This window comes from Cherax quadricarinatus, chromosome 22, assembly GCF_038502225.1.
Source record: "Cherax quadricarinatus isolate ZL_2023a chromosome 22, ASM3850222v1, whole genome shotgun sequence".
NCBI lineage: Eukaryota > Metazoa > Arthropoda > Malacostraca > Decapoda > Parastacidae > Cherax > Cherax quadricarinatus.
Genome location: NC_091313.1, coordinates 1,685,126 through 1,699,169, shown reverse-complemented (window position 1 = coordinate 1,699,169; position 14,044 = coordinate 1,685,126). Strand labels below are relative to the sequence as shown.

The 14,044-nt window shown below is 38.8% G+C and overlaps 1 protein-coding gene across 1 annotated transcript in view; it reads right to left on the bottom strand.

The window, feature by feature from the left end:
• LOC128689845 (jouberin-like) overlaps positions 1–13,706 on the bottom strand; it is a 79,672-nt gene extending 65,966 nt beyond the window's left edge. Inside the window, exons 1-6 of the mRNA XM_070087451.1 lie at positions 13,566–13,706; positions 12,173–12,319; positions 8,328–8,395; positions 3,136–3,364; positions 2,448–2,589; positions 1,465–1,544 (exon numbers count right to left, since the gene is read on the bottom strand). Of these exons, the coding sequence (XP_069943552.1) occupies positions 1,465–1,544; positions 2,448–2,589; positions 3,136–3,364; positions 8,328–8,395; positions 12,173–12,319 (666 nt within the window). The 5' untranslated portion in view covers positions 13,566–13,706. The remainder of the gene's footprint in view (positions 1–1,464; positions 1,545–2,447; positions 2,590–3,135; positions 3,365–8,327; positions 8,396–12,172; positions 12,320–13,565) is intronic.
• Between the last annotated feature and the right edge of the window lie 338 nt (positions 13,707–14,044).

The following is a 14,044-nucleotide window of genomic DNA, read 5'->3' as shown; positions in this document are numbered from 1 at the left end:
CCATCATGTAAAACAATTACAAGCTTTCGTTTTACACACACTTGGCAGGACGGTAGTACCTCCCTGGGTGGTTGCTGTCTACCAACAAATATATATACGTAACAACAAATATTTTTTTTTTCAACAAACCGGCCACATCCCACCAAAGCAGGAGGGCTCAAAAAGAAAAACTAAACTTTCTCTATTTAAATTTAGTAATTTATACAAGAGAAAGGATTACTAGCCCCTTGCCTTGGGCATTTTAGTTGCATGGCTTACAGAGGAAGAATTCTGCTCCACTTCCCCGTGGAGATAAGAGGAAATAAACAAGAACAAGAACTAGAAAGAAAATAGCAGAAAACCCAGATGAGTGTGTATATATATGCTTGTACATGTATGTGTAGTGTGACCTAAGTGTAAGTAGAAGTAGCAAGACCTACCTGAAATCTTGCATGTTTATGAGACAGAAAAAAGGACACTAGCAATCCTAAAATCATGTAAAACAATTACAGGCTTTCATTTTACACTCGCTTGGCAGGACGGTAGTACCTCCCTGGGTGGTTGCTGTCTACCAACAAATATATATACGTAACAACAAATATCTTAGGTAGTAGGCTGGTAGACAGCAGCCGCCCAGGGAGGTACTACCATCCTGCCAAGTGAGTGTAAAACTGAAGCCTGTAATTGTTTTACATGATGGTAGGATTGCTGGTGTCTTTTTTTTTTCTGTCTCATACACATGCAAGATTTCAGGTACGTCTTGCTACTTCTACTTACACTTAGGTCACACTACACATACATGTACAAGCATATATATACACACCCCTCTGGGTTTTCTTCTATTTTCTTTCTAGTTCTTGTTCTTGTTTATTTCCTCTTACCTCCATGGGGAAGTGGAACAGAATTCTTCCTCCGTAAACCATGCGTGTTGTAAGAGGCAACTAAAATGCCGGGAGCAAGGGGCTAGTAACCCCTTCTCCTGTATATATTACTAAATGGAAAAGGAGAAACTTTCGTTTTTCCTTTTGGGCCACCCCGCCTCGGTGGGATACAGCCGGTGTGTTGAAAGAAGAAACAACAACAAATATATATAACAACAAATATATAGCAACTTGAGCATAAGGAATGGCTTAGCAACATTTAAAGTAATACAGTAGCCACATATTTGTATCAAAGGTATAGAGATGGTTGAATTTAAAATCTCTGAATGGAATTCTACGAGTTCATACACCTTCTCCAAACATGACTCACAAAATTGTAATGACACGATTGCAAACAAACGGTCTGGAGTTTTGAGACTCTCTGACCGCAGGTTCAATCCCGCCCGTGGTATGGTTTCTCCAAACATGTTTGTGTGTTTCCCTCCCAGTGAGTGTCTAGAAAAATAAAGTGATGATGAAAGAGTGCTTCAAAAAATTACACTGAAATATATTCAAATGAATACACGGCTAGTATTGTTCATAAGCAACAAAGATTAGACCTAACCTGGACCACAGGATGTGGAAGCAACATAGGAGAGCCTTCAAAACGGTCTGCACAATGGATTGTGATACCCAACACTTTATCTGTAAAGCAAGTGCAAGTTTTAAATTTACAATTACAGTATCTCTGAGCAACTGTTACTTAATATTAGTTTCTCTTTTTTTTTCCTATAATAGCCAAGAAATTCATTAAAATGAATACAAAAAAATTACAGAACTTATTAACATAATTCATTAAACTTATGGGGAATTCCTAAGCAACCAACTCTACATAAGCAGCACTGACTCCAATCACGTAGGTCTACACGAGAGTGAAAAGGTTAATTTCTTCACATACAATAACGCTTCCTACAAACAATTCTTAAGCATGGCCAAGGGCTCACTGTTAAGTGCTGTACTTGCAAAAGTTTACATTAATTGCTGGAAACTGATTGACTTGCTAACTCCTACGTGTCCTGCGTGAGGTATATCAATGACATACAGTATCGTTAATCACCCCTACACAGCTCAACCTTCACCAGCTATGGGACAATCTCAGTGGAGTTCAACCATTAATTCAGTTGACTCTTAGAAACTGAAATGAATAATAGAATAACCTTTTTAGATCTCCTTATACATAGATACTATGATGCCTCTTCATTTCAAGTACATGTATACTGTAATTCTACTGCATCTTAAATGAAGTTTTCAATTGTTGCTTGTGTTTTTATGACCTACAGAGAGATCATGGGAAGGTTTAATGTCCTACACTAAATTATTATATTCATGGGGAAGCAATAAAGCTATAAAGGTTATACAATAATTTACACAACAGTTTATAAAATGCTGTAGTTTGTAGAAAATGCAGTTCATCTTTTATAGTAACAAAGAGCACACTGGTAACTGAAAGAAGGATAGCTGAATACTGACTCTAATTTAAAATTAAAGAACAGCACCTTACATCATTAAAACATACAGATGAATGAAGCAGCAGATAGACAGCTTTACCTGAATCTTTAGCACCTCTCTTGGATTTTTTAGAAAGTGTCTTTTTTGGCACTGAAACTGCCTTCAGGTACTCAGCAGTTGAAGAGCTTGGACCATGTAAATTTTCTTCTGGATCCTCTGGCTCTCCATCATTCTTGACAGCCTTAAAAAATATTCTGGTAAGTCAAGCGAATATTATAAGCAAATATACAATCATCACCCATTTCAAGATTCTGTAGCAGTTATTAAGGTCTATGAAGAGAATGAGAGATTATTTTTCCCTGATTAATTAAACTGAAAAAAAATTTTTTTTTACAAATTTAAACTTATTTTATTTTTATAAATATATTCAGTAGCTATTAACATCAATAATAAGATTGGAATAGCTGCAATATCAACAATAGCACATGCTGTATTAGCAGTTGCAACACCAGCTGCAAGGACAAAACTGAAGTAGCAACAGCAGTAAAACTTTCTTCTGATGCTCAGTCATTACATACTACCAAACACTCATTCAGATTCTACCCCACTCTTGTCAGCATGCTATTTTGTTCAAAAAAAAAGTTCAATAAAAAAATGCTCATCATCCAAAAATCAGTGATAACAGCAGGGCTCTGGCTCTTTAAGACACACAACAAAACTCTTAACCACTAATCCATAAACATTATACTTTAAGCAAAGCCTCTAATCAAGCTGGGTATGTCCAAACCTCCTCTTCCTTGACTGTTAAATCTTGTATCTGTTTTGTTTGATTATCTTTATGTTTCCTTAAATATTCTTGGATATGTGTTGCCTGATCATCCTCTTGCCCCTCAAGATCTTCCTTTTCAAAGTTCCTGCTCTTCTTTGAACTTTTGGAATTTCTGACTACTTTTAATACAAAGGCATCTTGAACACCAGCTTCCTTTGCCGACTTGCTCCTTTTCTTTTTCTGCTCCCTATATTTATTAGAAGAGATTAAACACTATCATAAGTTATCACAAACAAGTTTAAAGTGCAATATTTACAATGTAACTTTTTTTACCAAGTGCACTGGCTTGAAAAAATGTCATACTTGCATTCACCATCTAATATTTATTCTTGGATCAGTTTTAGCAAATATTGTGAAACACAAAAAACATCATTTACAAATGCAGAAAAGAGGCTAATGGGAGAAAACAGGAAGACATGAACTCCATACAAGGCCATAAAAGTATATGAAAGAATATATAGACATCTAACCTCTTGAACTTAAGTCCCTCCTCTCTCTACATGCTCTATAGCAGGGATGCACAACATTTTCAGTCACCAAATTTTGACTGAAGAATAAGCAATGTGGTGTATAGGTTATGAACTCACCAAAGACAAAGGAAGGTTTGTAGAATCATGAGTCAGAGATAATACAAGTACTGTACTACGTATAACAATACTGACAAACTGTGTAATACACAGGTATGTAACACTTATGACATTATATAGTAAACTTCTCCTGCTAAGGTCTCTATCAATCCCATACAGAGAACAGGTAAAACACAAAATATATATAGACTGGACAGAGGTTATGAGTCAAGTGGGGTCAGGTGTCACTGCATGAGTAACCTGTTCATACATCATGTAATGGGGAAGGATCAGCTTAGTGAGGATACTTGATGCTCTAAAACTTCCAAAGTTCTGAGCCACTATGTTTTACACAGCAATTAAGGATGCCTCAAGAACAACACATTTCTGCAAATCACTCTCCTTCAACAACATGGCTTCCTTCCAATTCTTTACGTATCATTGTCAGTTGTGGTGAATCACAAAACTTAGCCAGGTTGTCTCTGCTGAATAAGAATAATAAAGAATAAGAAGTTTATTTTGACATGATACATGTGTGTACAGAAGAATATAACAGTTGGGTGTACATGCCAAAAGCCCCTTTGTATGCAGAGCATTTTGGGCAAACTATTTGGGTGATGAGGTGATTTCTTAGTAAGGCCTTAAACTGATTTGCAGACAGGGGTCCTTTAGTGTGTTCTGGCAATGAATTCCAGAACTTCATGCCCTTTACATGCACAGCATTTTTGCAAAGGGAGAGATGGACACGAGGGATATCGAAGAGTGATTTCTGTCTTGTATTATGGCTGTGTGTTCTGTTATAGTTATTAAGGAGAAGTTTGAGAGGAGGGTTTATATTTGAGTATAGTGTTTGTGTATGTAGTAGGCACAATAATAAGTGTGGATGTTTTGTATATTAAGCAAGTTAAGACTCTTGCAAAATGGTGGAGTGTGTTGTCTAATGTAGGATTTAGTAATCAATCGCACTGCAGCTTTTTGCTGGGTTATTAAAGGCTTAAGGTGATTTGCTGTGGTTGAGCCCCATGCACAAATACCATAGGTGAGGTAAGGGTAAATGAGAGAGTGGTAGAGAGATAGAAGAGCTACTGAATCTTTGAAAGGATGCCTACTGTTTTGGAGACTTTCTTGGAAATTTGCTGTATGTGTGTCTGAAATTTGAGACTGCAGTCAAGGTGGAGACCTAGGAAATTGCCCTGTCTGTCTGTCTAGAAATGGGTGAACCATTTACCAATATGTTTAGCTGTATATTTGAAGCTCTGTTTCCAAACAGCATGAAGTAGATTTTGTCTATATTGAGAGTAAGTTTGTTGGTAGTCATCCAAGAAGATATATTTAGCAGTTCGGCATTTACAGTGTCTCTTAGTATGGCTGGGTTTGGGTGAGAGAAGACATAAGTAGTGTCATTTGCAAATAAAATGGGTTTAAGGAGATTAGATGCATTTGGTAGGTCATTGATGTAAATGATAAAGAGAAGTGGGCCAAAGACACTCCCCTGTGGGACTCCAACAAGAACAAGTTGAGTAATGGAGCTGGCTCCATTTGTGCATATATACTGGGTTCTACTGCTAAGATTTTAGGTAATCAAGAGAGTGTCCTCTGACCCCATAATGTTGAAGTTTTAAGTACAAAAGGTCATGGTCAACTGTATCAAATGCTTTTCGTAAGTCTATGAAAAATCCCAGGAGAAATTAATTTTTTTCGAGTGCAGAATATATTAGTTCAAGCATACATATAATAGCATCGTTAGTACTTTTTTTCAGTCCGAACCCAAATTGACAGGGGTTGAGTATGTTGTGGGATACTAAGTAGGAGAAGACTTGTTTATGAATTAATTTTTCAAAGATTTTAGACAGTAGGGGCAAGTTTGATATAGGCTTATACCTGTTCAATTCAGTTGCTAACGAAATGAATTGCAGAAGCAGCATTCTCGAGGCACCCTTGCTCACTGTGTTCAATGCAGTGGCTCACATCTTAAGTTTTAGCATATAAGGTGTCCTCACTAGACTGATCCTTCCATGTCACCTCATGCACACACCAGCACCTAACCCCATTTGATTCACATAACCTCTGCCCACTATATACTGCTTTTCACATTGCTAAATTTACAAACTGTAATGTAGTTACTTAGCCTTAATATCAACTTGCTACATAATCTGTAATAACTTAGTTATGAATTAATCTTAGTCTGCCCGAAATGCCTAGCCATGCTAGGTGTGACAGTGGCCCCCTCTGTAATTAGTATTTTATAGCATGTAAACCACACAATATCCTAAAATATGTAAACCCCGCATTGTAATTTTTATAGAGAATAAACTTGATTGATTGAATGATTGATTTGTGTTGAGTTGATAAAGCCTCCAACAGACAAAATACCTCCTAATAAAATGTCCTAAATGTTGCACACTGCTATGTCTTAATTACAGTGAGTGAGTTAGATTTTTTTAACAGACATCGAGGGCCAAAATTATGTCACTCAAGGGTTGCATGTTGTTTATCCCTACTCTACAGTAATCCCCAACTTCACTACACCTTTTCCTAATCTTCAACCCCTTCCCCCTTCCCAAAAAAAAGCAAATAATCATTGATCACTGTTAACTATATAATGAAATATTTTGCACTTTGTTTATTGAAACATGTTCATTCTATGTCTCAGATCATTGGTGCCTTTCTATGACTTATTTAAAAATTGCATTTATTTTGAAAAATATACTTTATTAGAAAAAAATCATGAAAAGCATCTCCAATTACAATAGGTGCCTTTGGGAAAAGTAAGTTTTGCTTCAGAGGAAATTTCATTCAACATATGACATATGACAGGGTGGATAGGGGGGCAATGTGGCAGATGTTGCAGGTGTATGGTATAGGAGGTAGGTTACTGAAAGCAGTGAAGAGTTTTTACGAGGATAGCGAGGCTCAGGTTAGAGTATGTAGGAGAGAGGGAGAGTATTTCCCAGTAAAAGTAGGCCTTAGACAAGGATGTGTGATGCCACTGTGGTTGTTCAATATATTTATAGATGGGGTTGTAAGAGAAGCGAGTGCTAGGGTCTTGGCAAGAGGTGTGGAGTTAAAAGAAAAAGAATCAAACACAAAGTGGGAGTTTTCACAGTTGCTCTTTGCTGATGGCACAGTGCTTTTGGGAGATTCTGAAGAGAAGTTGCAGAGGTTGGTGGATGAATTTGGTAGGGTATGTAAAAGAAGAAAATTAAAAGTGAATATAGGAAAGAGTAAGGTTATGAGGATAACAAAAAGATTAGGTGATAGAAGACTGGATATCAGATTGGAGGGAGAGAGTATGGAGGAGGTGAATGTATTCAGATATTTAGGAGTGGACATGTCAGCAGATGGGTCTAAGAAGGATGAGGTGAATCACAGAATTCATGAGGGAAAAAGGGTGAGTGGTGCACTTAGGAGTCTGTGGAGACAAAGAACTTTGTCCATGGAAGCAAAAAAGGGGAATGTATGAGAGTATAGTTGTACCAACACTCTTGTATGGGTGTGAAGCATGGGTGATAATTGTTGCAACAAGGAGAAGGCTGGAGGCAGTGGAGATGTCATGTCTGAGGGCAATGTGTGGTGTGAATATAATGCAGAGAATTAATAGTTCGGAAATTAGGAGAAGGTGCGGGATTACCAAAACTATTATCCAGAGGGCTGAGGAGGGGTTGTTGAGGTGGTTTGGACATGTAGAGAGAATGGAACAAAACAGAAGGATTTCGAGAGTGTATAAATCTGTAGTGGAGGAAAGGCGGGGTAGGGGTCGGCCTAGGAAAGGTTGGAGGGAGGGAGGGGGTAAAGGAGGTTTTGTGTGCGAGGGGCTTGGACCTCCAGCAAGCATGCATGAGTATATTTGACAGGAGTGAATAGAGCCAAATAGTTTTTAATACTTGATGTGCTGTTGGAGTGTGAGCAAAGTAACATTTATGAAGAGATTCAGGGAAACTGGCAGGCTGGACTCAAGTCCTGGAGATGGAAAGTACAGTGTCTACACTCTGAAGGAGGGGTGTTACTGTTGCAGTTTTATAACTGTAGTGTAAAGCACTCCTCTGGCAAGACAGTGATGGAGTGAATGATGATGAAAGTTTTTCTTTTTTGGGCCACCCTGCCTTGGTGGGAATTGGCTGATGTGTTAAAAAAAAAAATAAAATAACTCTTCTCTGGAATGCATCATGGTTGCTAAGCAGGAAATGACAGCAGAAGGTGCATTTTTCAACAGTTATTTCCAGTCATTATCATGACTCTCAAACATAGGCTCATAAAAATATTACAAAGCAGCAAATTAGCACAGTACAGTACTATCTCTCTTTTCATCTCCATTACAATTTGAAATGTCACTTGAAGTGTGATGCCCATGAACTTCTGGAAAGAAATCTACCAAATGAGTAACGGCGAATGACTGTTTCCTTCTTTGGGGTCACCCTACTTTGATGGGAAACGGATGAAGTGATAAAATACAAAAGCAAATTATACAGTATTTGCTTTAATTTACCAAAGATTATCCCCAACAGACATGATTGTAACAATTTCTGCTCCAGCAGAAGAATATACAGTATGTATAACTCTGAGGATGTGTTGACCTCCACTTACTTTGTGTCTTGCAGTTGGCAAGTGTCCTCTTCAGTATTTGCCTCATCTTTCTTTTTCTTGCTAAGCTTCTGAAAAAAAAACAGCATTCTAGCATTTACTTTACCCCTTACAATAAAAGGACAACACACTGACCTGCTAATTTCAAGGCTAGCTTTCCAAAGATTCAAACCCTCCATTTGGTGAGACTAAAAGTACTTACTCACTGAACTGCACCAAACAAAAACAAATTTAGCACAAATAGGCACTCAGCCACCAGTATTATTTCCAAAAATTTGCTGAAGACCTATTCCTCCAACTGATTTTTCCTATCAGACAGTAAACACAGTATAACAAGGTGCCACACCCTTTTTAAAATATGGGGCTTCTAAAAGTTTAAGAAATAAGGCAGCAGATATAATATTTTTTCTACAAATTTTCCTTAAAAGTGTTTAAGTATGTACTACTTTTATTTAATTCTTCTAAAAAACTTGATAACTTGACTTAAAATATACAGTAGGCATTTCAAAAATGTGTCCAAATGACAATTTTCCTGTCTGCCTTTGTCCTATTCTCCATATTCTTACACTCTACCGTAACTGACATTGTAGTAAAATGAAAATATTATTGCTATCGTACAGTACTATGATATTTTTTTTATTAGCACACTGGCCAATTCCCACCAAGGCAGGGTAGTCTGAAAAAGAAAAACTTTCACCATCATTCACTCCATCACTGTCTTGCCAGAAGGGTGCTTTACACTACAGTTTTTAAGCTGCAACATTAACACCACTCCTCCAGAGTGCAGGCACTGTACTTCCCATCTCCAGGACTCAAGTCCAGCCTGCTGGTTTCCCTGAATCCCTTATTAAATGTTACTTTGCTCACACTCCAACAGCACGTCAAGTATTAAAAACCATTTGTCTCCATTCACTTCTATCAAACACGCTCACGCATGCCCGCTGGAAGTCCAAGCCCCTCGCACACAAAACCTCCTTTATCCCCTCCCTCCAAGTTTTCCTAGGCCGACCCTTACCCCGCCTTCCTTCCACTACAGACTGATACACTCTTGAAGTCATTCTGTTTCGCTCCATTCTCTCTACATGTCCAAACCACCTCAACAACCCTTCCTCAGCCCTCTGGACAACAGTTTTGGCAATCCCGCACCTCCTAACTTCCAAACTACGAATTCTCTGCATTATATTCACGCCACACATTGCCCTCAGACATGACATCTCCACTGCCTCCTGCCTTCTCCTCGCTGCAACATTCATCACCCATGCTTCACAACCATATAAGAGCATTGGTAAAACTATACTCTCATACATTCCCCTCTTTGCCTCCAAGGACAAAGTTCTTTGTCTCCACAGACTCCTAAGTGCACCGCTCACCCTTTTCCCCTCATCAATTCTATGATTCACCTCATCTTTCATAGATCCATCCGCTGACACGTCCGCTCCCAAATATCTGAATACATTCACCTCCTCCATACTCTCTCCCTCCAATCTGATATCCAATCTTTCATCACCTAATCTTTTTGTTATCCTCATAACCTTACTCTTTCCTGTATTCACTTTTAATTTTCTTCTTTTACATACCCTACCAAATTCATCCACCAACCTCTGCAACTTCTCTTCAGAATCTCCCAAGAGCACAGTGTCATCAGCAAAGAGCAACTGTGACAACTCCCACTTTATGTGTGATTCTTTATCTTTTAACTCCACGCCTCTTGCCAAGACCCTCGCATTTACTTCTCTTAAAACCCCATCTATAAATATAGTATTAAACAACCACGGTGACATCACACATCCTTATCTAAGGCCTACTTTTACTGGGAAATAATCTCCCTCTTTCCTACATACTCTAACTTGAGCCTCACTATCCTCGTAAAAACTCTTCACTGCTTTCAGTAACCTACCTCCTATACCATACACCTGCAACATCTGCCACATTGCTCCCCTATCCACCCTGTCATATGCCTTTTCCAAATCCATAAATGCCACAAAAACCTCTTTAGCCTTATCTAAATACTGTTCATTTATGTTTCACTGTAAACACCTGGTCCACACACCCCCTACCTTTCCTAAAGCCTCCTTGTTCATCTGCTATCCTATTCTCCATCTTACTCTTAATTCTTTCAATAATAACTCTACCATACACTTTACCAGGTATACTCAACAGACTTTATTATTATTTTTATTACCACACTGGCCGATTCCCACCAAGGCAGGGTGGCCCGAAAAAGAAAAACTTTCACCATCATTCACTCCATCACTGTCTTGCCAGAAGGGTGCTTTACACTACAGTTTTTAAACTGCAACATTAACACCCCTCCTTCAGAGTGCAGGCACTGTACTTCCCATCTCCAGGACTCACGTCCAGCCTGCCAGTTTCCCTGAATCCCTTCATAAATGTTACTTTGCTCACACTCCAACAGCACGTCAAGTATTGAAAGCCATTTGTCTCCATTCACTCCTATCAAACATGCTCACGCATGCCCACTGGAAGTCCATGCCCCTCGCACACAAAACCTCCTCTACCCCCTCTCTCCAACCTTTCCTAGGCCGACCCCTACCCTGCCTTCCTTCCACTGCAGACTGATACACTCTTGAAGTCATTCTGTTTCGCTCCATTCTCTCTACATGTCCGAATCACCTCAACAACCCTTCCTCAGCCCTCTGAACAACAGTTTTGGTAATCCCGCACCTATAATTTTTGCACTCTCTTTTGTCCCCTTTGCCTTTATACAAGAAACTATGCATGCTCTCTGCCAATCCCTAGGTAACTTACCCTCTTCCATACATTTATTAAATAATAGCACCAACCACTCCAAAACTATATCCCCACCTGCTTTTAACATTTCTATCTTCATCCCATCAATCCCAGCTGCCTTACCCCCTTTCATTTTACCTACTGCCTCACAAACTTCCCCCACACTCACAACTGACTCTTCCTCACTCCTACAAGATGTTATTTCTCCTTGCCCTATACACGAAATCACAGCTTCCCTATCTTCATCAACATTTAACAATATATATACTATATTAATAGTACATTTTTTTTTATGGAGTAAGTGGATGAATTGAATGCCTCCACAATACCACTGTGCCTCAGTGCATGGTTTATCTAACTTAATTTATCATCTCAAATGCCCAGGAAAATGACTTGAAGTTTTTTGTCAGTGTTCACTTCTTTGTATAAACATACATAAAATGCTAACTTGACAAAATCTCTTATCCAATCCTTGCCTCTCACACAATCTCCCCTTTCCCATAATTTATTAAACTCAATCTATTTTTTTATCCTCACTAGGTCAGTAAAGACTGAACAAGTACACAGCCATCAACTGATGGTGAGAAATACCTTGAATGTACTGTGTAAGTTTCTCCTTGCTTTATGCAAATTCATTGCTTTACAAGGTTCCATTTCTATTAGTAATTCCAAAAGTACAAAATACATTTGCAATTTGTGGTAGATGCAGTTCACAAAATATTTTGTTAATTCTAATTATGAGGAATTAGGTGTTGATGACCTGATTAAGCTTAGTACAGCATGTGTAACTGTGTAACATAAGAAATGTGTACCACTTAAAATACATATCACTTAAACAGTGAGAATAAAATAGACTGTGCAGTGAAGTACTTTATTATATATTAGAGAAAGAGGGGAGTTCAACAATACATACAATAATTTTCTAAAAGAGTAGAAAAATAAGTTAGCATTTGAAGACATAAAGTTAATACCCTCCATCATATCATATGTGATAAACAAGGAGAGTAATCACTGTTTTAATCTAAGTTCATGAGCTATACAAAGGAAATAAGAATGTACCAATTAAAAAGTAAATATATTTATATGACATTACTTACTTTTCCAAGTTTTTTGGCAGCATGCTTATGAAGAGCTGTGGTCAAGAGGGCATCAAATCTTTCCCCAGCATCTTTCCCTTTCTTCTGTCGGTTTCCTGCATCTTTCTCATCTGGTTTAGTAAGAGGCTCCAGATCTTCTACTGCCATCTGTTAATAAATTTTACAGTGAAAAGTATGAATACAGCTTATGACTATTACACAGCAGAACTCTGGCATTAGCTTAAACCTTTCAATACATAATTAAGTGTTTGATGTTCAAACTGTTATTTTGGGAGGTATTTTTAAAAATAGCACATCTAGTTTGGTTGCAAAGCATGTCCAAGCCAATCAATGTTTAATACTGTATCAAGTCTGGATGAATGTTAAAAAGTCGTATAATCTACCAACGGCGAAGTAAGACTGTTAGGTTTTTTTAGGTTGGGTTAGGTGCGTTTTGTACTTATTTTTTAATTTGCACAACAAAATAACACCCCAACTGTAAAACTTAGTATTGTACAATTCAGACTATGGCTAAAGGCCAAGATTCGACAAGGAGCAGTCTTCTATTATCACCAAATATACTGTTGAAAAAATATACAATTCTTTTCAGAAATTATATATAATTGTAATAGATACAACTCAACAGATAACTCGGTACATTTGACTATCGGGTTATCTAAGATTAATATAAGAACATAAGAAAGGAGGAACACTGCAGCTGGCCTGTTGGCCCATACTATTATTATTATAATCAAGGGGGAAGCGCTAAACCCGGAGGATTATACAGCGCCTGGGGGGGGGGTGGAAGGCATTCAGGCTTAATTCGGGGAACTGGAGCACAGATCCAATTCCCTAAATCAAGAGCCCCTCACCAACATCAAGGAACCTTCCTTGAGGGGTGGCCCATACTAGGCAGGTCCTTTACAATCCTGGGCAGGTCCTTTATACCTAGGTTACTTGTGTACCGAACCTGAACAAAAAGCTTACTTAAATTAGTCCAATATATCTCTACAAGCCTTTAAAGAAAAAAAAAATTGTGGTTCAAAGTTCGCCAGAACAAGATAAGATAAGATAAGATAAGATTTCGTTCGGATTTTTAACCCCGGAGGGTTAGCCACCCAGGATAACCCAAGAAAGTCAGTGCGTCATCGAGGACTGTCTAACTTATTTCCATTGGGGTCCTTAATCTTGTCCCCCAGGATGCGACCCACACCAGTCGACTAACACCCAGGTACCTATTTTCTGCTAGGTGAACAGGACAACAGGTGTAAGGAAACGTGTCGAAATGTTTCCACCCGCCGGGAATCGAACCCGGGCCCTCCGTGTGTGAAGCGGGAGCTTTAGCCACCAGACCACCAGGCCACCTAAGACATCACTTCAGCCACTTATTGCGAGGGTCAGATTTGCCAGTTACCTAAGTGCACCAAAAGAATGAGAGTGCCTGGTCCTTAGTTATCATGTTGTGTTGTAATTGATAATTATCAAACTAGAGAGGATAAACTGGAGCAAAAAAACCCGAGCCAGACACAACTGTTGTTGTGGTTGTGAAGGGCTGCTAAAGCTTAGCTTTATTATGCAGCTTTCCGGGAGTCCGGGAAACCTGGAGTTCATTACTTTTGTAACTTGCTCAGCTATCAAGTAAGTAAGTTTATTCAGGTATACACAAATACAGTTGCATAGATTATTATACATAGCAGCATATGTGTAGAGAAACTTCGGGGTCCAGTCCCTGGACCCATTATTACCTGGAGATTACCTGATTACCTGGAGAGAGTTCCGGGGGTCAACGCCCCCGCGGCCCGGCCTGTGACCAGGCCTCCTGGTGGATCAGAGCCTGATCAACCAGGCTGTTACTGCTGGCTGCACGCAAACCAACGTACGAGCCACAGCCCG